General features: G+C 40.9%; 1 protein-coding gene across 1 annotated transcript in view; it reads left to right on the forward strand.

Annotated features, from left to right (window-relative positions):
- Positions 1-27005, forward strand: part of PDSS2 (decaprenyl diphosphate synthase subunit 2) — a gene marked incomplete at its 5' end in the record, with an annotated part of 214902 nt that overhangs the window by 143901 nt on the left and 43996 nt on the right. The window contains 2 exons of the mRNA XM_019520233.1: positions 2581-2779; positions 26383-26454. Coding sequence (XP_019375778.1) covers positions 2581-2779; positions 26383-26454 — 271 coding nt within the window. The remainder of the gene's footprint in view (positions 1-2580; positions 2780-26382; positions 26455-27005) is intronic.

The following is a 27005-nucleotide window of genomic DNA, read 5'->3' on the forward strand; positions in this document are numbered from 1 at the left end:
AAAGTTAAAATCAACCCCCCCCCCCCCAAAAAAAAACAAAAACAAAAAAAACCAAACAAACCAAAAAACAAAAACTATTGAAGGCAGCAATTTAAATGGTAGTAGAGGATAAGATTTAGATTCTTCTAAAGGAACATACAGTAATTTTTCCAAATTTACTGTTGATGTGGTACTCCTGATAGCACAAATCCAAGTACCATGTTGGAGAACCAACTGAATATAGGAAACAAAATGAAAACATCCAGCTACTGAGCATTTGGAAAATACAATACCGATGTATTTGTGTAACCTTTCATGGAGAGCTGTGCTGAAGTCAAAGAGGGGATTTTGGTTTTTTTTTCATTAAAAGCTTATTAAATGAAGAAATAGGACAGTCGTTTTGCTTCAGTAGTTAGGGGTCAGAGAGGCGGGTCTGATCTCCTCAGGATATTAATGTCTGCCTTCAGCTGAGTGAAATGAGCCGTCATTTGAGTTAGCTGCAGCTTTATGTGGTCGTCACTAGGGATCCCCATATGTCCTGGGATCTGCAGCAGTCGGAAATGGCAGAATTCAGTTGCAGGGAGCAGAGGGCTCTCATTGGTATTCATAAGAGGTAGCTCAGCTCAATCTGCCCAGAGCAAGTCTGTTTAATGTTGATCAGCTGTCCATCTGATAAACTGAATTGATATGGACATTTCCTCCAAGGGCTGCCCTGACAATGACAGCAGGAGCATCGGGATGTCTTGTTAGTCTTTTTCTCAGAGCTTGAAATTTTGTTAACCCTTTATTAGACCCAAGGCAAGAATAGATGCAGAACCTTGTTGCTAGTGAAGGTTGTATGCAGATGGGCTTTCTCCCTTGTTTCTGAAAAAACAATAATATGCTTGAATTTTGTTGCCTGAATGACTAATGCTCTCCCTGCTTCTGTCTGTCAGAGGTGATTTCCCCCCCCGGAATTTGAAGCAAAATCAGGAATAATATTATGCCAAATTCTAAAAGTATTTATCTGAATAATTTTTGTCTGTGATGATGAAGTAAACATGGTGGAAACCTCTGTTCCCGTCCCCACTCCCCTGTCTCCCATAGCCATCACTCTGCTTTCTTGTCTGCTGTCATACAGCGGCAGAAATCTAACCTGAACATGGATGACTAGGTGTATGTGAGTGGATGCAATAATTAATCTACAGAAAAATCCATTCTGAGTCTTGCTTCTTGGCTAAGAGAGCTTTCTACAAGGTGACAATTAAGTTTGCTATCAAAAGCTTCAATTCTGGAGATGCTTAAAGATGCACAGAACTTTGCTCATGTAAGTAGTTTTGTTGGCATCAATGGAACTACTGTAATGAGTAAAGTTATGAATGTGCTTAAGAGTTTGTAAGATTAGAGCCTAAAGTACCAATTTCATGAATTGCAAATTATGTGGAATTAACAGGGTGATTGAATGCTCTCCTATTTGAATGGATCATTTTCCTCTTCCTCTCCCTTTTGCTTCTATTCAGTTATTGTGGCTGCCTGACATGTCATGGTACTAGTCTAAGATAAGGTATCTGTTGTCTTGAAATCAGATTAACTGCTGAACATGACCATTTTAAGAAGGGGGATGAGGGAAGCAAAGACGCCCTTTTTTCTTTTTTTCATACTTCAACTTGGGAGGTCAGGTAAGCTCCTTTCGAAAGGGAGGCAGTTGTCACAGTGGCTCCGAGATGGCTTACTGGGGAAAGGGTTGGCAAGGAAGTGTAATTCTTTCCCTTCTGTGGCTTGACTTGGTGATGTGATCTATTTGTACTCAGCATTCCTTCACCCTTTATGTTGGCCCACAGAATTGAACATTTTGTTCTTACATCTGTTATATTATTGTCCTTCCACCTCCTCCAAAAAGCAAGAAGTATCTTAGGAAGAGGACATTATTTAGAGTGTAAAGACAATGCTTCTTTTAAAATGCAGGGATTGGAGACTCCTAAATTCAGAACCCATCAAAATATATCAGCATGAGAAGTTGACTTGTAAAATGTCATCTGCTACTGTACTGTACAATGTCACACTTTATTCAGTACTCTAGATGAATTTAGACAATCCCCATAGTTTTTACTAACCAGAACAACTTAGTTGCAACATTAACTGTCATTTGTCTGCTCCCTGAAACACTGACCCCATTACTGGACTGAGGCATCCTATTATTAATTTCATCCCAATCTGGAGAACTGTCAGTCATCACAATGCTGTTCTAATGCTTGGCTAGTTTTGAGTCCATGCTAAGCATGTGCTGATGCCTCCTTCTTTTACTTAATGTTAATTTTACTTTATTAACATTCATGAAGAATTTAAACAAATAAGAGGCAGAATTCTGTTTTCTAGAACCTGCGACTCTTTGACCCTTGCATGCTATGCTTATTCAAGTGATATGCTGTTGTCTTTAATTATCAGTTGTGAACTGTGATTCTTATTTTTTTTTAAGATTAATGAAGCAATAATTCTTCTATAGTTGAAGAATTGTACAACAGTATGCAAAAAATCTGCATTTAGTATAGTGTGTTTAAAGAACATGGCTTACAATCATATGCATGTCTCCAGAAGTAATTCGTGCTCTTTGTTTCCTTTCAGTCAAAGAAGTCTGGCAGAGATTACAGAGCTGATCCATACTGCTTTTCTTGTGCATCGTGGGATAGTAAACATTGGTGAGCTGAAGTCCTGTGATGGACCAATGAAGGACATGCAGTTTGGAAATAAAATGGCTGTCCTGAGTGGAGACTTCCTTCTGGCAAATGCTTGCACAAGCCTTGCTCAGTTGCAGAATACCAAGGTAAAACAATATGTTTCTATCACTATAGTAGGTAACAGCTCCAGTTGCCAGTTAACTACTGAATGGATAAGGCAGAACTGAGAAATCCTTTTACAGAAAAAAATTGGCACAGTTATATTGTATGTACGGCTGGATTGACAGCTGGATGCTGCTCTAAGTCTGTCTACCACAGTATTACAGAAACACTATCACTATTAACGCTTTAGTATGTGTTCTGTAGCAGCATTACTATAGATAGTAATGGATGAAAGGACAGGCTGGTGAATTTAAACTGTGCTGCTGCATCCTAAAGATATGTTGGAGTACAGCACATCTCTGGCACTGTGCCAACTGCAGCTCAAGACATGTTTGGTGCATTATTTAGTTTTACATCATGCCTTTGTAGAAGGAAGAAGGGCTTTTGTTTGTCTTACATTTAGGGGTTCTGTAGGGTTTTCCCCATTTGGTCTGCATACCTTTTCATCTTAGAGTATTTTGTTAGGCATCTGAATATTCTTAGTTATTGTCTTGTCCTTTAAACCTGAACTGTTTCAAAGAACTGCTGAAGCCATATTGCTTAGTGCAACTATTTGAAAGTTTAGAAAATAGGAAACATTTGTCATTGTGAATTAGCTGTTGTGTCTAATATGGTACTTCATATATGGATAGATGGATAGATAGATCTATATGTATCAAAATATATTTTAAAATATAAGTAATGTATAATTATAGTCACTGTTTCTGAGTCTTGTGATCCTATTGTGTTTGTTTTTTATGGTGAACCCATTGTCCTGGTGTTTGAATGCATGTGGTACCTTGAGGATCACTGTGACTGTCTTTCTGAAAAGTGTGATAGTTGCGGAGTTGAGGTCCAGCATAAGGTGCACTGATTCAGCAGTCATTCACTTGAATAATACTGCAGAAACCTCAAATATTAAAGCAGTTTTATTTTAAATATTATATTTGATCAAAATAGAATGGTTGATGATTTAATGCGAATGTGATTTATACTGTTTTTTATCTGTTAGGGATTAATACTTTGACATTTCAGGAAAGTCTAAATATGGTCACCTTAAATGCAGAAAAATGGGAATAAAATCCAAGATAGTTTAGGGTTATAACTTGAAGGGAGGGAAAGGTGTGTGTGTGAAAATATACTGCATGTACTACCCAAGTTTAGGAAAATGTTAAGCATTCCAGCACCAAAGCATAATCTTTTTAAGGCTTGCCAGGAAGCAAGCTACAGTAAAAGGAAGCATAAGTACCAAAATAATGCTTGCTTTTTCAAGCAGTTGCTATACTGGATGTCTAAAAATTCTGCCAAAACATTTTAACACTTTTTCATTTTTTTTTCTGACATCTAAATACTTTCATAGCTTCTATGTGCAATAAGTGGGATGCCATTATGAAAACTGATTGATTTACTACCCCCAATCCTACTAGAAAAGTTCAAAAAATTGAAATAAGAGCTATAGAAATCATTTGACAGGTGCAGTTATTTAAACATATCCTTTGTTTAAACACATTCTTTTGTAAATGATGAATTTTTAAATCTATGCATCATGACTTTTTTCTTCGTAATGTTTTCTTTAAAAGGAAAAGTAAAAATGAGGTACTATTCTTTGGTGACATTTGGCAGCTAAGAGAATTGGCTTATTGAAAAAGCAACATGGAATGCTGTATTTACTTGATTGCAGACATGGTTCCACCCTCCCCCCATTCAACATAGGAAAAACAAAGCCTCATCTCAGAGTAGAGTGTGGGACCACTCTAGCTGGGAGCATTGGGGAATGGTGGTGTCCCCAGCTGATCTGGGTGCAGAGGGAGCCCCAGAGCTGCTCCTGTCCTGCTACTGTGCCATGCTGCAGGGAGCAGCTGTGCAGGGAGTCCGACTTGGCCAGGGTAGTAGTGGTGGTATTCAGGTTCTTCCTTCTAGGGTCTACTCCCTGATCGCCCCCCTCACCTTTCCTGCCTGTCTCCACTGATGACTGGAAGTAGGGGCTGGAAAAGAGAACCTGAGCACCTCTGCCATTTGTTCCCTGCCAAAGAACTGTTCACAGCTGCTCCTTGCAGTGCAGGGCTGAGTGTCAGGAGCATCTCTAGGTCTGGGCAAGTGGCCTGTGGGACAGTTGCTGTGGGGGAGGGCATGCAGATAAGGGGCAGGGGAATAATAGACTGCCTGCCCCCACCCCCCCAGCCACTTGCCCCTTGCTGCTGCTTTCCCTGCTGCAGTGGTGGGGCGGAGGGGACAAATTTAAGACAATTCTCCAATAATTGGATTCTGTACATGGAAAGTTATAACGTATGTATAGTTTTCCAATTTTTCATGTGTAGAATCTAATTATTGGAGGAACATCTTAAATTCAAAGTCATCTTAGATTTGGGTAAATACGGTATATTATAAACAGGACTGAGCATAATAGAGTAAGTCTCTATCTAGGCCTGCATTACTGTTTCAGTAATTTACAACATTGTAGTTTAAACTTAAATATTTTAGCTTAACTTAAAACGGTTACTACCGAAGTAGTTTTATTGTGTTTTTAGACTCTTGTCTAAGCTTGCGTGTGATGCCTTTCTCTCTCTGCTTCTCTCGAGGCTGACAATTAGATATGAAATTCTGCAGTCATAATGAAATGCAGAGCTATTTTATAATTGCCAAGGGTAAAATTAGCAAAGTCAATTATTTTCCCTTAGGCTTTTCCCTGTAGATATTAAAAGGCTGCAAGGTAATTGCCTTAGGTAACACTTTGATTTTTAAATAACATTAAGTATAGCAATTGTTGTTTAATTCTGTAATAATGTTCTTCATTTTGCTACTATTGTAGAATATAGCTATAATGACGTTAACAAGATTCAGGGCTGAAGGAGGAAAGTGCTTCAACTGTTATTTAACAAATGCATATGGTTCTCATCCTTGTGTTTTTTTGAGTGCGGAAGAGTAATTTAAATATTTCTCTATGTTAGGGGCACAAGGAACTTGAATTAAAGATATCTTGAAATGCCAGATGGGAAGCCATAAATTATGTGACCTCTTCCAAGATGGATTACTGTATTGTGTTAATATAAAACATCACTGTCCATCACAATGATGGGGCCAAACCAGTTATATAAATTCTTGTTGTTCAGTCTTGTAGAATAATTTTTAAAAGTATTATTTATTTAGTAAATGGGAAGAAACAGTATCATTTTCTGTGGCAGGATATTTTAGATAGGGTAAGAGTGATATTGTAGCTGTGGTGATCCCGTTATGTGAGGGGCAAGGATTTTTTAGGGTGGTATCTTTTATTCAACCAACTTCAGAATTGTGATAGAGTTGGTATACTAAAAGATATCATCCTAAGAAATCCTTGCCCCTAGGATAGTACTTTAGGGCATGACTCTGATTCTCTCCCTCCCTTCCTTCCCCTAGACTTTCCAAGTTTGGTATTGATTATGGATTAAGATAAAATGCTGAAGAAGTCATGACTACATATAGTACTTTTTGTCATTGTGGTAACATTCTTAATTGATTTGAGTTAATAAAATTGTTTGAGCTAAACTCTATAATAGCTTTTTATTCCCTTCTTAGAGTTGTACAGTATTGCATTTTGATCAGATCTTAGCATATTAATAGTTCTTAGATGCACCCGTATTAGCAGTTTGATCTCCTTACTGAACTATCAATTTCTGGGATTTAAAAATGTGTACTTCAGGTCAATAGTGGCAACTCTTGGCCTTGCAGCTAGTATAAAGTGCAGTATCAGTTTAATATCTAATTTGTCCTTATTAGAGGACTATACCCTGTAGTCATAAGGGTGGACTCTGTGATCTCCAACAGAGCTATTGTTCTATTACATTTAATGTCAGCATGTGGGGCTGTTTCTTTGTTTAAAAAAGTATATCCAGCTAATATGTGCTGCATAAGTCCCAAATGGTATTTTAATAAAATCCTGTTTTTTATATGGATTATGGCGGGTCTGTTGGTTACAATATTTACTCAAATGCAAGATATGGTTTTTCCCCTAATCAACATGGGGAAGGGGGAAAAGCCCCATATTTTATTGGAGTAACAGGGGGGTAGAGGGCAGCAGCTCTGACACTGTATACCCAAGGTTGGGGTTGGAGCTGTGGCTGCTACCTCCACCTGTCCCCTGCAGCTTCTGTTCCTCCCCCTCTCCACCATCCCTACTCCCTGCTGCCACCTGGCCTCTGTTCCCTGCCCCTCTTTCCTGCTTCCCCCCCACCCCCCTTACTTTCTCATTGCACTTTAAGCTCCAGATGGGGCCTCACATGAGCCTGGAGCCAGGAGCACAGAGTACATGCTGGCTTCAGTCCCTGCCCAGCCAGGGAGCTAGGGCTGGGGCTGGAGCTGCTGCCCCCATAACTGCTGCTGCATGGCCAGGCAGGAGCATGTACTCTGTGCTTCCTGGCCCAATGGGGCCTCAACAGAGGTGGAGCTATAGTGGGGGAGGACAGCAGTGAAGGCACCGCAGGGGGCCAAGCAGGGGGGACAGGCATGGGACATGCAGGCAGCAGGGAGAGTAAATGGTAGGGGGGACAGGGGTCAGGCCAGTTAAATACCCTGCTCCCCCCCTGCTGCTTGCCCAGCAGCAATGATGGGGGAGGGGGCACAAATTTAAGATTCTCCCATAGTAATTAGATTATATATATGTAGAATTATAACCGTCTTGTGGAGAAGCCATAAACGTAGTATGCACTGTAGAAACAGTATGTTAAAATGATCTGTAAACAGCACTTGGAAACATCTGTAAACCAGCAGTAGTAGCTTTAGTCAAAGATCGCTTGGATTATAGTATGGGTGTGGATACACAAAAGGTTTATTTTGAAGTAAAGGTGGACTAGATGCATAACACACAATGTGCTAATACAGGTTTTCCTCGATTTTATGTCGGTTCTGTATATGCAAATTTGCTCTTACGTGATGAGTGTTTTTAGACCCATAATTTGTTGTATGTGAGGTAAATTTGCTCTTATGCCATCAGCATAGGTGCGCCCCCCCCCCCCCCCCCAGCCCAAGCAGGTAAACCTGTGGGGAGAGGGGAAGGTGCTGTGGGGCCAGGGCCCCACTCACCCCAGCCCCTGCTGCAGCAGCCCCAGGAGCAGCTAGCACCAGCTGCCTGCAGCCGCTGGGCTGCACTGTGCTTTGCCTGTCCCCCCCTGTGCCTGGGCCCTGCTTGTCTGCACTCACCTCTGCCCCTGGGCTGTGCTGTTCCCTGGTGCAGGCAGCTGGTATCAGCTGCTCCTCCGTAGCTGGCACTGGCTGTTCCTGGGGCCGCTGCAGCAGGGGCTGGGGTGAGTGTGGACAAGTGGAGCCCCAGGCAGCATGGGGCGTGGCGCAGCTTGTCCGCACTTATTCCAGCCCCTGCTGCAGCAGCCCCGGGAGTAGCTGGCCCCACCTGTGGAGGGAACTGTCAGTGGGTGCAGGGGAGAGGGGCAGGCGCGTGTCTTGCTCCTGCGCACCCCCCAGGAGGTCTGTGGATTGTGGGGCTGTGCCAGGTTCTTCCCAGGGGGCACGTGCCCCCAGATCTGAGTGCAGGATGACAGCAGGCTGCCCAGCCCCTGCTCCTGCCCGATTCCCTCACCCCCGACCCCACACTGTGTAGGCCTCAATCTCCCCCTCCCCCCCTTTCCCTCTTCACTGACCAGCTGGGAAAATCCAGAGATCTGAGGGTTGAATCAGGAGATCGCGAGTTGGAGTTATTTTGACTTTGAAATCCCGAGTCTCGTGATGGTTTTGCGACAGTTGGCATTACTACATCTGTTGTGTTACAGATTTGAGCCAGTTTCTGATCACTTGTACCTATTTATGGGTAATTTCTGTCCCTAGCCTATAACAGCATCTGGTGGGCAGCCAGTTTTGGAGAGTTCATCTGTTCTTCATGACAGAGTCTAGGATAATAAAGTAATAGTCATGTTGTGGACCCACACCTTATTCCATCTTTTTCCCCCTGGTTCTGAGTAAATTTTTAAAGATAACCCTAATTCCCTTCCTCCTCCCATCTCCCCCCCACCCCTGCTCCCGGGCCCTTAACTCCATGACTTTTTGTATGGGCACTTGATTGGACACTAAGGCACTTGCAACCCACTGGCTGAAACACTAGGAAGTTAACTCTGGAGCCCTGCCTGCTGGTGCAGACGACTGCACCATGGAGCATTGTTGTATTAAGCATTAGTTGTTTATAAACAAACAGTGGCACAGATGCGCTACTTATATAGTGGATGCATTTCCTTATGTTAACTTCATGTATTCCTAAAGGCATAAATATGTTGTTTACAAAATAGGCCTTGTGTTTGCATAAACAGTAACAATTTCTGCTTGTAAATCTTCCCTTTGCACAAAAACTATTGTACATTTTGATTCATGAAAAAACTTGCTTATCTTCAATGATGCTTTGTTGTTATGCAAGCATTAGCCATGGATCTATAATTAAAGTTGAGTTTTGCCTTCAAGGCATCAACTTTTCTTACCTATGAAGATTACAGTGTAACCCCTCCAAAGCTGAAGCACTTGCTTTTGAAACAAAGAACAATTTTTTTCTGAGAATTTACATATAAATACATTAGTTTTAGTTTAAATTAATTTTAAAATGGATTTTTAAAGAAGTATAGCACTTGTCAGGCCATTTTTTCCCCTGAATGATAACAGTAACCCTTTAGACTTTCTAGATGATTAAAAACGACACTAATATCCTATGCTGCCTTAACAGAAAAGTGTTTTTTTAAATGAGATTAAAAATGTTCTCATGCAGAATTCAAGAAAGAATTTCCCATTTTCAAGATGGTTGCCATCTTTATTGTTCTGAATCTGAGTAGGGCCATAGGGCAGCCATTAGCAAAAACTTGCTTTTAAATTGGTGAGACCATTTTCTTTGAAGCCAAACCGCCCTGAATCTGATTGAAATAGTCTAAAAGCACATCTTTGAGTGGTTGTGTCTTCAGTTCCTTTGAGAGCAGTAGTAACCATTTTGAAAGAGGGCAGATGAAAATATTCATCTCCATGAATATTTTCTGAAGGAGAAAGAACTACCCGTTTCAGTTCACACTCTGATCAGTATACAAGATTTAAAAAAAAAATGGAACTGAATCCATGCAGAGAACTACAGGAAGCAGCAGCTGAACTGAAGCAACCAGATTGCCTGGTGATTTTGGCCTTGAAACTTAAAATAATGAAAATATTTTACATTGATATTAGAGATCTGCAAATTGCATCACATACTAGTGTTTTTCTTAGATTCCTTCTTTTTGCATTCATGTGCAAAATGTTTGTTTTTAAAATGGGTAATTCCTGGCAAAAACTTGATTTACTTTAGAATATACTCTTTGGTTCAGGGAATGGGACCTGGGGATCATTGTATATAGCTTAATGAAAGCCTTTGCTCAGTATATAGATAGGTCCAAAAGCAAGCAAGAGTGTAGGATGTATAAAGAATGGAACATAAAATATTACAGTGTCCTATAAATCTGTGGGGTGGCCTTACCTAGCATACAGTGTATACAGCGTAAAGCCAGTTATCTCAAAAAAGGATACTGCAGAAATAACTTTTTGAAAAGATGACTTAAGAATTTGGAACTGCATTTCATTTGCTTTACGTATAGAAGAGGGCAAAATAATAAAAATATTTAAAATAATGAATGGCAGGGAAGTTGGTTCATGTCACAGAACAAGATCAAAGGAACAGTCCATGAAAATGGAAGAGAGCAGATTTTAAATTCATATAACGAAGTATTTTTTTTTTATCCAGCACAGACTGTGGCAAGATGAAATTGAGGCCAACAATTTGGTAAGAATCAGAGGGGTTAGATGTTTATAAGGATAACAAAAATATATTGAGTTAAAATAACAATACAATTCATTTATGTTTGGAAGAGTAAAAAGACCTTGGGCTCCTGGGCTTGAAACCAGTCTAGCAGTCAATGTCTCATCCTGTTTACCACACCTGTCTACTGTTGGATTCTTGCAATCTCCCCTGTACCATCTTGTGCTGATGAGTTATTAGATTGGGCAATAGGCTTGATTCATTATGGCAATTTCCATGTTTTGGTATAAACATTTTAAGATAAAACACAACAGGAAAGCATCCCAAAATCTTGTATTACATATATGGGAAATTCAGAATTAAAGTTAAACTTGTAGTAACCCAAATACATGGAAGTATGGGTAAGTACAGCCAGAGAACCTAAACAACCTTAACTGTATTCTTGAGCAACATCAAAAAGAAAAGAAAAAGAAAAAAAGGTAATGTCTTTGAGTGTTGGTTAATTTAATTGAGGGCTACAGATATTATGCCATAACAGTTGTCGTGGTTGTTGCATGGAGCCATTCTAGAATTGAGATGATATTGTTAGGTTTGCCATAACTATGGATTTCTGTACTTTTTAAAGTTCCTATTAAATTCTGCATTTTACAGATTTGTAATACTTGTTTTGGGGTTAACTACAATGTTCTACAAATGTTTTACTCTATTGCTGGTATGTTCTCAACCCCAAGTCTCAGTTTAATAGCTTTTTATCTGAGAGTTAAACTAAGTGTTGTCAGCAATATTTTTCAGTATGTCGTTATTATGCTATACATAAATCAGTAACAGTTAGTGTCTATTTACTTTTTCTTAATTTTTGCAGTATTCCAGACAGTGAAACAGTTTTTTTATGACTGATCCATTTCTCAGAATTTGACCTTTTTCGCTTGCAAGTTATTTGCAAATTGTTTGTCAGTTTGAATTTATCAAAGAATTGTTTTCTGACCAGTATGACCTTATTTGAGTTTTTAATAATAACGTTTCTCCAATAAGAGAAAAGACTTTTGAAACAGTGAGTTGAAGCCATTTGAATGGATGACAGATGCACTATTTTATTCTTCCATAAAAGTATTATTTGGAAAAGAACTGGTAGAATTGGTATATTCTAATCTGTCATGTTTTTTCCTTACTACCTTCTTAAGGCATCTTTGTTTTGCCTTATGCTGTCATTAGAGTTGTCAGCTCTCAGAAAGAGGACAAGTTTTGTAGTATGATGATCCTATATCTCCTAATTAGTACAGTATAGTGGCACCCCCCAGTGTCAATAAAGCTGAGTTCATCAGCAGTTTTATCACTTCGTTGTCTTTTCAAGTTGTAAATACTTAGCCCTAAAAATTAATTCTTGCCTGATGTTTTCCAAATAAATGGTTGGCCTGAAAATTGTTTAGGCTTTCCTTTTTTCAAACTGTATTTTAGTTATTTATAACTCATAAAAATCTTTTAAAATAAGTACATGAAAAGTCTAGTTACCTGAATGGCTCAGCATACATATAATTCTTCAAACTAGAAATTTTGAAAAACAGAATTGTGAATTTTAAAGCCACTTCTGAATTTTAAGATGACTGTGGTTCAGTTTTCATGTAATTGAATTGAGAAGTATTGTGGTGTGAGCAGTAGTGCCCTCTTCGACTTGTCATGGAAAAGACTCCATTGAGTTGCCTTCAACAGTATTTTAGCTGTGTAACTGCTCGGCTCTCCCGTGGTGCCTAATCAGTACACTCTACATATAAAGGATACTTTCTAGCCTCCAAGTATCCTTTTTGTGCCTCTGCTCTTTTAAATGACAGTAAAGTTAGATGTTGTTAAAATTTAAGAAGTTTGTCTGTACTTGAGTTTATTTTCAGTTCTCTAGTGTCTGTTGTATTGGAAGACTTTAGGTTTTTCTTACCTGTCAGCCTGTTGAAAATTTATATTTAGATTTCAGTCTTATTTTTCTCTTCTCCTGCTTCTATATGAAAAAATAACCAGAGGCTTGAAAGATAAAAAAAGCTGTTGCACCATTTCTCTTATGGACAGGTATAAGAGCTGTAGTCAACGCTTGAAACAAAATGATAGTTGCAAACTGGGGGTTACAGTGGACAATAAACTGAATACGAACCAACATTGTGCCCCTGTTGCCAAAAAGGCAAACGGCATACTGGGCTGCACTGGTAGGAGTGTTGCCAGCTGGACAAGGGAAGTGATTAGTCTCCTTTATTCAGCACTGGTGAAGCCACATGTGCAGTACTGTGTTCAGTTTTGAGCCACCAACTACAGAAAAGATGTGGACAAATTGGAGAGAGTCCAGTGGAGGGCAACAAAAATGGTGAGAGGCTGGGGGACAACTCCTGAGGCCAGTCTGAGGGAACTGGGCTTATTTAGTCTAGAGAAGAGGAGACTGAGGGGATTTAATAACAGCCTTCAACTACCTGGAGGGTGATTCCAAAGAGGATGGAGCTAAACTGTTCTCGGTGGTGGCAGATGACAAAACAAGGAGGAACGGTCTCAAGTTGCAGCAAGGGAAGTCTAGGTTAGCTATTAGGAAGAATTTTCTCCCTAGGAGGGTAGTAAAACACTGGAACAGGTTACTCAGAGAGGTGGTGGAAGCTCTATCCTTGGATGGTTTTAAGACCTGGCTAGGCAAAGCTTTAGCTGGGATGATCTAGTTGGGGAAGGTCCTGGTTTGAGCAGGGGGTTGAACTAGATGACCTCCTGCGGTCCCTTCCAACCCTAATTTTCTATGATTCTAAAGGGCCGTGATTGAAGTTGTCGTGAAATTTGTCACATGTTGGGTGAAATGTCTGAGCCAAGATAGAAGCTTCTCAAAATTACACCACAGTCATTCAGAAGGCCTTTAGGTGTGAAGCCGTGAAGAATCAAGTTCCAGATCTTGAGATTCGACATTAGTTCTTTTGTTCACCTACCAGTTAATCTGTCAAGCTGGAGACATCCAGCTGATCAAACGCATTTTTATCAGAATACATACAACTTTTGTACTTCCCTGGTGGTCTGTACAAAGTCTTATTGTTGAAGAAGCCACTTCTGCCCCTAGATTTTCATTCATTCCATTCTTTTTATTAATTTGGATCTAAATCTGCCCTCCCCTCTGAAAAAAAGACAACACCTTGCGCAACACAGTTCTGCCTACTAGAAAATTTTCTGTATTTCCATATTTTCCAGAACTGAACAGCCCATCACCTTTGAAGTAAAGCTCAATTGCTTGAAAGGCATGACAAAGTCAAGTCCTGACAGTACCTCTTCTTGGAGATGTCAGCTCTGTGGGGCTACCTAGCTTGCCAGAATATGGACTCTACTTCAAGGTATGCTGCCAGGATCCCCACAGTAGTTGCTTTGGTACTTAACAGATCCTTCAGTACTTGTTACTAGGACAGCACCATGCTGTGCTTTGCTTGAAAAGGGTGGCTGGGAAGATTTCTTAGACATTTCATAGAGGATATGCAAGAGTGTGTTAGTGTACATATGAGAGAGAAAACACTTTATAGTCACCTGTATCAGAAGCAGTAGAGACAACTCTTAAGACTGAAATTTAGAGGAACCAGCTTTCCTACCAGCTGAGGTAGCAGTGTCTGTCTGTCTTATTCTGGACTGACAGTTTGGTAGTATTGAATGCAGCATTGGCTGCGGTCTAGTGATCAATGAAGTTGTTTGTTGTTTTCTCCCAATATCTTTGCAGCTATGACAGGAATGGTTGAAAATAATGAGATGGAATTTCTCTTTAAGACAGAGAGGCCTTACCAGTGTCTGTAGCCCTTACTAGTAGCTACATGTCCTTTATTGGGAAATGTCAGTTCAAGTTATGGAAAAAGGGTTCATAGGTTGACATTTTCCCCTCTCTAAAGAGGGAGTAGACCAATTCATACAGTTGACAACTGACCATTTGAGGGGGAGAGAAAAAGCAGATGTCCTTAGTATCTATTATATTGCAAGAACCTCTGTGCTTGAGTATTGCTCGTTGTCACAATACATAGGTGCTTTTATAATACCTTCAAATGTATATTCAGAAGAAGCATAACAACTTGTCTTATGACAAAAGTAATGACTTGGAAGAAATACTGGGGGGGGAACACTGTGAAACTGTGAAAGTTCTGTCCTGTATATGAGAGAGAAACAGTGACTTGGTATCTGGCAAGAACTCCGTGTGGAGTCTTGTTTAATTCAGTATATACTTATGTAAAGTGGGAATTGCCATATTATTCAACACAATCCAAAGTGGTACAAGCTTACACATCATTCACTTCAGCTCTTTCCTTTTATATAACCAGGAGAATGCATTTTGAGAAGGTTTGTTACTATGTAGCTAGCGATTTTTAAATCAGAACTGTAAAATCAAAATGGATTTTCATCAAGATGCTGAAAAGCAACTTTCCTCTGTATGGAATATCTGCATGCCAGTTCAGTCTTTCTACTTCAGCTAGTGAAGAGCTGCACTTGTTCAGTATGCTGTAAATGTAATGGGGGAAATATAAGGAAGAGGGGTATAAATTGTGTTATGCGTGTGCCTCCCTCCCCCCCCCAGCAGTTTTTTCCCCAAAACTGTCTTACTCTCCAAAATAGACCAAAGCTAGAGAGATTAGCCTGAAAAATGAAAGTCTTAAGAAAATTGAGCAACTGCAGAAAAGAGTCTTTTGGTAAGAAAATTCTTGTGTAAACTCAGTGAACTTATTCTCAATAATGGAAGTAAATCTGTTTCTATTTAAACATCATCTTTACAGTACTATTTCAAGCGAACTCCAGGGTAGACACTGGGTTTTTTTAATTTTGCTTGTAAAGCAGTTAGTGCCATGGGGTCCTAGCCTATGATTGGGGATTCTAGGTAACATAACTTATAAATAATTGTACGATAACCCAAAGTGTCACTAGTCTTTAAACACATTAAGCCAACCACTATAAACTTGATCTAAATGGAATGAAATGTAAAAAGCAAATAGAACATAAAATGTGAGTAGTCAAATTACATTTCTGTAAAAGGTCAAATTTAATTTGCAATGATGCTAGCACCACCAATACAGAATACTTTTTAGAAAAGATTGTCTGGACGGTGTTGCCTTGTGCCCCAGAAACTTAGCTCTTCATGTATGGGAGCAGATGGGAACAAATTTTCCCTAGAAAATAGCTTACCTACTGCTTTACATTGCTGCTTTTCATACTTAAAAAAATAAAGAAATGAAAGAATGCCAGTATTGATATTAATAAATTAATGCCATCAGTACATATGCTCAACTGTGGCTGTTCTCAAACAGCTGATAGTACCGCTAGGAAAGATTAAATAGATTAGAGCAACCCAGTCTTCCAGCCCCCTGGTAAAACTGGTCTTAAAACTGACCTTTGCTGTGGTCAGGTTTTAAAGAATGGCTTCAAAGATAATGATTTCAGTGGTGCATAGAAAGAGTAAATAGTAAATTGTTAGAATTGTATCATTTTAATGAATTTTTGATGTGTGTAGATTCCACCTCATTTACAAGGAGGCTGAAGTTTTACTGTTGCTGTTGACATGTACATCCAGCTAAGCTACAGCATTCTTGGTGGCAACCTTTTTTTTGCTGCAGCCCTAAATCTGAGTCTCAACCCCTGCCCTCACTGTCAACTCACTGATACCCGGTGGCACCAGCAGAGCCTGGGTGGGGATTGCGGGGGGGCAGCAGTAGTGACCGTTGCATGAATCATGCGCCAGGAGAGCCCCACAGGTGGGAGGGGCAGAGTGGGGGGAGGACCGCCCATGACCCTGATTTGGGTCATGCCCTGAGGTTGGGAGCCACTGGCTTATAACCCATAAGCCAGTGATGCTTAACCTTCTGGCCATTGTTCTATGCAAACTGGTTTGGAGAGAGTCCACTACAATGTGACCCCCACTGTACACTGCAGAGGCACATCTGCTATTTGGATTGTTCTAATACCCTGTCTGTGCCTGCTGACGGGACTGGCCTTGACAACACAAAAGCAAAACTAGAGGCAAGACAAATGGATCAAAACCTGTTTGCCAAATAGTAGGGTTTGCAATGTAGTGATTAGAAAGTAGGGTAGAGATGCACTTTATAGTCTAACTGAATCAGAGAAGTATAAGCTTTTGTGAGCAAAAGCTCACTTCATCAAGTGCTATCATAATGACATGGTGGTTAGTTGCTGTCAGCAGGCACATCCTCTTTTTCCAGCAATAGGCTTCTGAGAAGTCTTGGCATGGTAAAATTGTCCATGGGGGTATTGGAATTGGAGGTAAATTGGACAAGGACTAAAGAGGTCCAAATACAGCAAGAGTTTGTGTGAACTTTTTAACCTTTCATACTATTTTCTTACAGTTCTTATCATGGTGACTTGGCAGAAACTCATAACTCAGCATTGGCAGCTAAGATAGAGGGTTGGCCTTCAAGTCCCTGGTATAATGCCCTTGGCCTCTGGTATGAATCAGAAAGACAAGAATTTAAATCCTAGTCATCTGACCAACTCAGCATAGAATCATGGATAGACTGATTTAAGCTGCTGCGTAATATTTTTGTGTTTGGGATTTATCAGCAATTCATTTCTGGTCTAGGATCTGATAACTATTCCTCATTGTTCCTCAGAAAAGGGTTGTTGACTTGCTGCTTTGACACACGTCTGTACCTCAGTTTAGTTGATGGGGTTTTTGGGGTCTATCAGAGGCTAAATGGGAGTACTCATGATTCACATGTATTCATATATTCTTTTGCAAAATAGTTATACCACTTCCAGATATTATTTGTGTCAACTCAGGGCTGACCATCTTTGACTGATTTAATCCATGTATCAGTTTTTTGATATAGCCTAGTTTGTTTACATGTGTACATAATAATAGGTTTTTCCATGCTTCTCCTTCCTTTGCTTGTACTGCTTACTGTTAGTTTTCTGTAGCTACAGAAGAATGTAACAGCAGATACATAGCTTGGGGTACTGTTAATCATAGTGCCTCTTTAGTTTGCCATTTTATATCTAAATGAATTGAGCAGTGAAGTACAATTATCGCTTCCAGAAGAGTCAAGTTTGAAGCAATCTCATGCTTCCTTATAGAATCATAGAGTCAAAGGACCGAAAGGGACCTGTAAGATCATCAAGTCCAGCCCCCTGTCATGGGCAGGAGGTTACTGAGCTCAAACAAGCTCAGTGAGGTGCTTGTCCAGTCTCCTCTTGAACACCTCCAAGGATGCCAACTGCACCACCTCTGCTTGGAATGTGTTTCAGATTCTAGTTACCCTTACAGAAAAGAAGTTTTTCTTTATATCCAGCCTAAATTTTTCCTCCATTAGCTTTTGCCCATTGGCTCTCATCGTCCCAAAGGGTACCTTCTTGAAAAGTTCATCTCTTAGATCTTGGTGTTCACCCCTGACGTACTTGTAGGCGGCTATCAAGTCACCTCTGTCTTCTCTTACTCAGACTGAACTGACTCAGTTCTTGGAGTCTCTCCTGATAGGGCCTATCTTCCGGGCCCCTGATCATGTGTGTGCCCAGTACTGAACATAGTACTTCAGCTGTAGCCTCACCAACACTGAATAGAGGGGGAGGAGCACCTCCCTGGATCTATTTGCAACACATCAGCTGATGCATGCTAGAGTTCTGTTTGCCCTGCTGGCGACTTCATCACACTGTTGGCTCATGTTCATCTGGTTAATTATCACCCCTGGATCCCGTTCAGATGCAGTGGCAGCCAGTGGACCATCACCCATTGTATAGTTATGGTGAAGGTTCTTCCTACCCAGATGAAGGACCTGGCATTTGTCCCTATTGAACCTCATCTGATTCTGTTCAGCCCATTAGACCAATCTGTTAAGGTCATCCTGGAAGTGTGATGTGCCTACATTTCTCCACAGCTTGATGTCATCTGCAAACTTATAGTTTCATAGATGTTAGGGTTGGAAGGGACTATTGAATCACTGAGTCCGACCCACTGCCCTGAGCAGGAATGAGTGCTGGGATCAGATGACCCCAGCCAGGTATCTGTTTAATCTCCTTTTAAACGCCTCCAAGGAAGGGGCAACACTACCTCCCTTGGAATCGTATTCCACATTTTGGCAACCCTCACTGTAAAGAATTTTTTCCTGATGTCCAATCTGAATTTGCTTTCTTCCAGTTTGTGGCTATTATTTCTAGTTACTCTGACAGGCGTCTTGGTAAACATTGCATCCCCTATTTCTTGCTGCCCCACCATTATGAGTTTGTAGGCGGCCACAAGATCACCTCTCAGCCTCCTCTTGTGGAGGCTGAAGAGGTTCAGGTCTCCCAATCGGTCCACATAGGGTTTTTTCTGTAGGCCTTTAACCAGACGGGTGGCCCTCCTCTGAACCCTCTCCAGGCCAGTCTCATCCCTCCTGGAGTGCAGCACCCAAAACTGGACGCAGTACTCCAGCTGCGGCCTAACCAGTGCCGCATAGAGGGGAAGTATCACCTTCCTAGAGTAATGCACCTATTTATGCAAGAAAGAGTGTGGTTAGCTTTACTTATTACCTCATCACACTGGTGACTCATGTTCATTTTGGAGTCAACTACAGCTCTGAGATTCCTTTCCGCAGTTGGGGTACTTAGAGTGGTACCTCCCAGGCTGTAGGAGTCTTTCTTGATGATTCTTCCTCCTCAGATGCAACACATGACATTTATCCTTGTTAAACTGCATCCTGTTCTGTTCAGCCCATTTCCCCAGCCTGTCCAAATCAGCCTGGATTTGCTCCCTGCCATCCAGTTTGTGTGCCTCCCCCCGCCATAGTTTGGTGTCATCAGCAAACTTGGACAGAGTGCTTTCCACCCCCTCACCCAAGTCCTTGATAGAGATGCTAAAGAGCACAGGCCCAAGCACTGATCCCTGGGGAACACTACTGGAGATGGCTCTCCAGGATGAGACCATCCCATCGATTATAACTCTCTGGGATTGGCCTCTGAGCAAGTTGTCTATCCATCTCACTCTTGACTGGTCCAATTTAACTGAGAGAATCTCATGGGAAATAGAATCAAAGGTCTATAGTTTGCAGGGTTATCCCTCTTCCCTTTCTTAAAGATAGGTACCATGTTAGCCCTCTTCCAGTCATTTGGGACCACTCCTGAGTTCCATGACTCTTTGAACAGCTTCGCCAGAGGCCCTGCTATGAGCTCAGCCAGTTCTTCCAAGGCTCTCGGACGTAGGTCATCTGGCCCAGCAGACTTGAAAACGTCCATATGTTCTAAGAGTACCCTCACCTGTTTGGGGCTGATTTCATGTGGTCTGATGTCTTCCCCATAATCCCTGTGCCTCTGAACAGGTGAACAGCTCCTGTCTGATTTCAGGAATACTGATGTGAAGTAAGTATTTAGGAGCTCCACCTTTTTGTGGGGATCAACTGTGGGCTGCCCCTCTGTATTCAGTAGGGGTTCCACAGTGGAGCTTGATTTATTTTTACTTACAGAAGGACTTTTTGTTGTCTTTAATTTTGGTTGCCAGCTTGATCTCCATGCCTGCTTTGGCTTTCCGTGTCTCTTACCTGAGGACCCTGGCCGTATACGTGTACTCCTCTCTGGTTGCTGAACCGTTTTCTGTTGCTTATATGCTTCTTTTTTTCTTTTTAAATAGTTCCCTAATATCCCTGTTGAGCCAAGCAGGTCTCTTATCCCCTTTCCTGCTTTTTGACTGCGTGGGGATGGCTTCTTTTTGAGCAGTGAGAATTGCCCCCTTGAGGAAGCACCACCGTTCCTGAACTCCCAAATCGTCCAGTCACTGGTCACAGAGGGCCTCTCTAACTAGACTCCTGAGTTTTTGCCAAAGTCTGCCCTTCTGAAGTCGAGGACTTCAGTTCTAGTGACTGAATTCCCAGACTTTCGGTGGATGGTGAACCTAATCAGATTGTGATCACTGTCAACCAGAGTACCTCCAATCCTCAGGTCGCCTACCATGTCCTCTCCTTTGGTCAGCACTAAGTCCATAGTTTCATAGTTTCTAGGGTCGGAAGGGACCTTAGCAGATCATCTAGTCTGACCCCCTGCCATGGCAGGAAAGAGTACTGGGGTCAAACAACCCCATGCCAGAGTGGCTTTCCCCCTAGTTGGCCCTTCCACAAGCCTGTGTCAAGAACAGGTAGTTAATAGCTGCCAAGAAGTTGGTTGTCCTGCTGGAGCTGGCCAAATGGTCTTCTCAACAGAAGTGGAGGTGGTGCAGGGAAGGTAGTACTGCTGCTCATCACTAAGGAAAATTATTAAGAATCTTTCTTTAGGGATTTTTCCATCAAGGTAAATATACTACTGAAGATCCTTATATGTAGATGCCCTAAACCATTGTCAGGTGGGTCATGTACAGAGGCATTGCATCCCTTATAGTAAGAATCCCTGATGTTGACTGTCCTTAAGTTATTTGAAATTATAAAGAAACATGATACAATTAAATGTTGCTGCTTTTTTTGCATACTTTAGTTACTAAGCAGTGCGTATAGTTGCTCTGTACTATAGATACGTTTATATTGCACCTTGCTGCAATAAAGTTCATAATTTGTAGGCACCTGTACACATGCCCAATGCCTGCTCTGACATGTTCTAATAAGAGTCGAGTCTGTTGGAGCACGCTAATTAGCACACTCCAGCAGCCATGGTGTCACATGTATTCAGCACCCTCATGCTTCAAAATGGCAGCGGAGATGGTTTAAATAAAGGTTATTGAACAAACCTTAGCTAAAGCACCCCCACTGCTATTTTGAAGCGCGGGATGCTGAATGCACGATGCTGTGTGCACTTTAATTAACAGTGGCTCCTAAGAGTCACTCTAATTAAAGCTCCTGTCCCCCCACCCCGGAGCACATATAAAGATGCCCAATATGATGTGGTTATACATCAGGCTTCCTATTTTTAAGAATATTTAAAGAATATTGCTAGTGATGCTCAACCAGGGAGTCTTGGCACCCTGTGGTGCCTTCAGATCCTTCCAAGGGTGCTGGTGGGTGCTATACCATGTTAGCACTGTTAGGCTTACAAACATAATTCACAAGATAAACCCAGAAATTCCAAATAGAGATCTGTCGTTGTGGCCTTTCTGAATATTTTGCAGCAGAAAATCTGTTCTATTTTTCTCTACTCAAAAAATGAGAGCTTTGAGTCTTTCCAGGGGTGCCTCAAGTCTAACAAGGTTGAGAGCTACTGCTTTAGGATATATATTATTTTTTTGCATTTGTTTTTAGACGATCAAAATCAGTCTGATTTTCATTTTTGTTTAGGCAGCTTGACTTATAATATCCTAATACTGAGGTATTTGTATTTCAAAACTGCAGTGAAATGTTTGGTTGAAAGAGGTTTTTATTGGAATTCTAAGTGTGGGAATATTTCTAAATATTAAGTTTTATTTTGAAAAAATAATTTCTGAGTTAGATTATAAATTGATTAGTCTCTCATTTTGACAATTTATTGGTTCCTGAATGTGATGGTCTCCTTCCTTTCTTGCATATATAGAAGCTTTGCCACTTTGAGTTCATACAGTTTTGAAACAGCTACTGCTGTCCCTCCGTGTATCACCTTGTTTATGATGGAGTTCCCACCTCTTAAAATGAAGATAAGGGATAAGGTTAGTCATGGGCCCCTAAATTAATGTGCAACTTTTGGCTTGTAAGTCTGGCCCTCAAAAATGAAATCAACAAGTAGAACTATTCAGGGTGATCTTGTGAAAAGCATTGGTGTGGGAATTGACCTCTGTATTCTGTTCTTCATTCTGCCATTGGCCTGCTGTGTGACCTTTGAGTTGGTCTGGGACAGATCCCAGTCAGTCTCTAAAGGGTCTAGACAGGACCTGGGTAGAATTTAGGTACCTAAGTTATAAAGAGCAAACCCCATTAACCAGCTAAGTGGCCACACAACCATTTAGATGCATCAAGTACCTCCATTATGACCTGAAAAGATTTGCAGGTGTCTAGCTTTGAGTTAATGCACATGCTCAGAAACTACTTGGACCAGCTACCTAAACACTTCATATGTATTTTGTTGAAATTCAGATTGGTGCAGGGATCTACCTAATCTGTCTCATGCCCCAGTTCTGTTTGGGCAGACAGAGCGTACCTAGCAACTATGCAACACTGAAGGTACACATGCAGCTCAGAAGGAGGTGCCACCTTTCGCCTAATGGCAAGAGCATCTGCCCAGAAAATGAGACCTGGATTTTTAGGTTCATCTCACCCTGAGAAAATTCAAACCTGCACCTTTCCCTTCAGCACAGTGCTTTAACTACTAGGTTACAGGCTAAGCATGTAGGAACTTACACCACTCCTGATAAAACTCAGCCATTGGCAACAAAGAGTTCAACGTTCATGGGCACCAGTAGAAAAACAAGCAACAGGGAATTTGTCTGGCCTGGTGAGAAAGACACTGTCTTGAGAATATTAGAGAATTCTGGATTTCAGTTCTTGCGTAAATATGTTGTGCATTTTACATTAGAGCAGGATTGTACAACTTCTGAGCAGCTGGGGGCTGCACAACGCACCGTGAGCCCCAGGCCACAAACTGCTTGGGCTCACTGGGCCCCCTCCCGCATTGCTGCCCTGCCTTAGAAACCCTAGCCATCACAGCCAGAGGACCAGTGCTCGCTGGGGAGGAGCCCAGGGGGGCAAACAGTAAACCCTCAAGCTAGATGCAGCCTTCAGGCCACTGGCTGGACAGCTCTCATTAGAAAATCTGTTTTTTAATGGCCTCAACATCCAGAAAACAAGACTTTCTTCCCTGCCAACAAATTTAGGCACTTAAAATTTTAACCATTGTGGCTGCTCGCAGACATTAAAAAAACAAAACAAAACTGGCACTTTAAATTCCATGTGCTCCCACTCCAAGCCGAGTGCATGCCCATAAGAGGCAATGCCTTAGTTGGACCTGGCTGACACAACGTCTGTATAGATCTGGTGCTTTAGTGGGACTTTTCTGGGATTTAATCAGCTTTGGGTAAAAGCACCAAAAAGCCCTGCTGAACTGCCCAATCTATACAGACATTGGCTGAGCCAGGTCAAAGTAATGTGCTGCTGCTTCTGGTAAAGCATGGTGTGTGTTTGTTTGTTTGTTTAAATGTCTGCAAGCTGCCCATAATGCTCAAGTGGAAGGACCTTACAGGCTGATTAGGATCTGCTACCTCTCTATATTAAGTTTTTTTGTATCTGTAAAGTGGGGTTAATGAAATTTACCTTACTTGTAAGCATCTTGAGATTTTACTAATCAAAAGTGTGACATGAGTTCTATGTGCTCTTGTCTGACAGTTCAAATGCAACTGAACCCAAATGATTTTTTCGTCATCTGCGATTCAGTTTGATCAGTGGTGTAACAAGCAGAGTCAGCACACAGGACAAACCCTCAGGGCTGCAGGGAAGGGGTGCAGCAGTTTTACCCATTCTGGAAACTTCTAAACAGTCCCCAGCCATTGCTTTTAAAAGCAGCAGCAGCAGCAGCCAGGGACTATTTTGGAATTGGCGGCATGGATATACTGCCAGGGTGCAGACTTTTGCAGGAGTGGAAGTTGATTCTGGCACTCCTCCTAACTTGGCATCTGGTTGCCCACCTCTAGTTATGCTACTGACTTAAACATACAGCTGTACTAGTTTTCCATGGCTTTCCCCACAGCCCAAAGATCCACTGATGTTATACATGTGAAACTCTTTTGTGAAGCAGAACAAGGTTTGCTGAAGCAACAGATTCTTAAGTAAGCATTCCACCATAGTGTAATTTATCATCCTTGCCATCTTGTACTATTAAAAATAAAAGTATTTAACTGGGTATCTTAAGAACTTGGAAATGAAAGAAGGCAACATTTAGCAAAATTACCAGCATTTGGTATCTTTGCTTAATATCATACAGCACTGGTTTAAATGGCATATGTATGTACACATTCTGTTACATCACTTTGCACCCCCATCATAAGAGAGAAGAAATAAATTGTAAGAAGACAACAGTTTTTTTCCTAAATGGTTTCATGGAGATTATATTAGTTGCTTAATTCAGTAAAATTGCCATTTGCTAGAGGAGTTTGAGGTTTTCAACCAAAAAAAGAAAGAAAGAAAGAAAGAAACTAAAAAAAAAAAAGGGAGAGAAAGGACAGAAACAAGAAACCCCAAACAGAATCTTTTACTTGGTTCTGCTCAGTCTAGAATTTCAGGAGAGAGAGGAAAAGGTCTGGTTATCCACAGCCAGATGCATTGTTAAAAGTTCATACTATCACTTTGACATTTAGAATAGGACTCAGTGTCTTTGTAAATTCCTCTTCGTATTACCAGTGTAGGTCTCTGAGCTCAGACCATTTCACAAACCATAACATTTTTTAGTGAGTGATTGATCTGTATTATGTGTCCTAGCCATCAGAAGAATCTTGGGATGTTGCTTGTATTAACTGTAATACAATCTGATGCTGAGCATTTGGTTACAGACTTTCATAGACCTATTGGCGATACTCAATCCTCCTGGATTTGGGAATAGAGCTTATCTGATACCTGCAAAAAAAGCTCTTCATTTTCTCTGTTCCCCACTTAAATAACTCAACACATCTGGTAACACTGTAGGATCATTGTCCTTTCAGTTCCTCTGCAGTTCATATTGCTACAATATTTCTTAGATATCTGGTTACCTAAAGGGCAACATGATTTTTTTTGAGAGAATGTTTTTGTAGGTCTTACAAATTAAACCTTATGCATCACAAGAAAAAACATACTTTTTAATCAGCAATGTTTCTGAAGTACTGGAGGAAGGGGCAAGCACACACACATACACGCGCACACGTAAAAAAGATTTGCAGTAAAGTGAAAGCTAGCATAGAATGTGTTTTTATTATCAAATAATGTACGCCTAAATGTAGACATACCTTTCTGTTAGGGGCTTTATCATTTGGCTTAATGTCTTCAATTACAAGAATGACAAAAACTGAAACCAAATCCTTTAATTCAATAAATGCTGGGCTGAATTTTAGGAAGCAAAGTGGGGGAATCAGATATAGAATCTTATGTATAGGAAATTAAACATTCAAGAAATTAGAACTTGGTGAACAACTAAAGGGCTAGCCTTAAGGTGTGCTTATTTGAAATAGCTGCATTTAATTTTACAATAAATCCCAGTATTTTGTTCCAATTAAGATAGTTCATGCACATGGCTCTAAATTGTACAGTAGTTGTAGTGAGACCATGGACTGCTTGTATTACATTCTGGATCAAGTTCAGATTTTTAGGCTTCGCTTGAATAAAATAAAAAGTCTGAGCCCTGAAGATAATACAGATTGATAAATCTGATTTAAACATTCCCATGTTGCAGACGGGTTCAGTGTACGTACAGCTGACCCTCAGGCCATGCACTAAATACATCCACAGTGCATTCCCAGAATGCCCGAATACCAAATGATCACATTTTAAAGGTTAGTTTTCTATGGATTCTGACTTTTCTGTATTAGCCATGAAGATTAGAATTTTAACAGCTCCCAATGAGGGATATTGTGAAGCATCTACTTGGCAGTAAAAAAACAAAACTAAGCTAAAAACCCCAGAAGTATTGTCTCAGTTATGAACTGGGATTTAGCAGTGCTGTGTATATCCTTGCCAAACTATACTCTATAGTTCATTCTCTTAAAAGTGTATATATATATTGATTTTTGTTTATATTAACTTAAATCTTTGATGGAAGGATGAGGTACTGGCTTAAGGTTTCAGTATGGAAAGTAGAATCAGTTTTCTTCCGCATTAGATGGAAAAAACTACTCAGCTAGTTCCTCTTTTGGTAGGTGATACAGTCTTTCAAAGCCATGATCTTGCAAGGGACGTCATCATGAGCCTTCTAAGCACTCTGGTAACTTCAGTTGTAAGTTTTTAAATATCTTTAAAAAAAAATTTAGATATATAAGTTTTTTGTGCTTCTTCTGTTTTTCAGGTTGTGGAGCTCATATCAAGTGCAATTGGTGACTTAGTGCAAGGAATATACTGTGAAAATTCCACCTTAGAGGTAAGAATCTCGGGTGCTTGCATTTTATTCAAATAGTTTTAAAACAAATGTAGGACAACAGTAAACAGCATTATGTGTTTTTTCCCATTGTTTAAAGCATAACTATAATCCTAGCAAGGTTCAGCAATATCTTCACCATGGTGCCTGATTTCTGCTACATTGCATGCGTATCTCTAGAACTGGAGGTTTTTAGAATCTTAGGATTTTTTGACTAATAAAAACAAAGTCACTTTCATCACAGAGACTAAACTCACCTCAGTCAGTAACACTGTGGTAGGGTGACAGTCTTTAAAAAAGGGGAAGGCAGGACATATGCCTGCCTGCCCCACCACCCCCTGTGCCAGCCACATACACCCTGCCCACCCAGCAGCAGCAGGGGGCACAGCTCCATGCCACCACTGTCCCTGCTGCTGCTGGGTGGGCAGGGGGTGCCTCGCCACGATGGTACGGTTAGTGCGGGCCCCCAGGGGCAGGGCAGTAGGGTGGGGAGCCCCAAGCCTGCAGCAGGCAGCCCACATCTGCCTCTACCCCACACAAGTCTGGGGACGCAC

This window comes from Gavialis gangeticus, unplaced genomic scaffold, assembly GCF_001723915.1.
Source record: "Gavialis gangeticus isolate Ggan-Ray unplaced genomic scaffold, GavGan_comp1, whole genome shotgun sequence".
In the NCBI taxonomy this organism is placed as follows: Eukaryota; Metazoa; Chordata; order Crocodylia; family Gavialidae; genus Gavialis; species Gavialis gangeticus.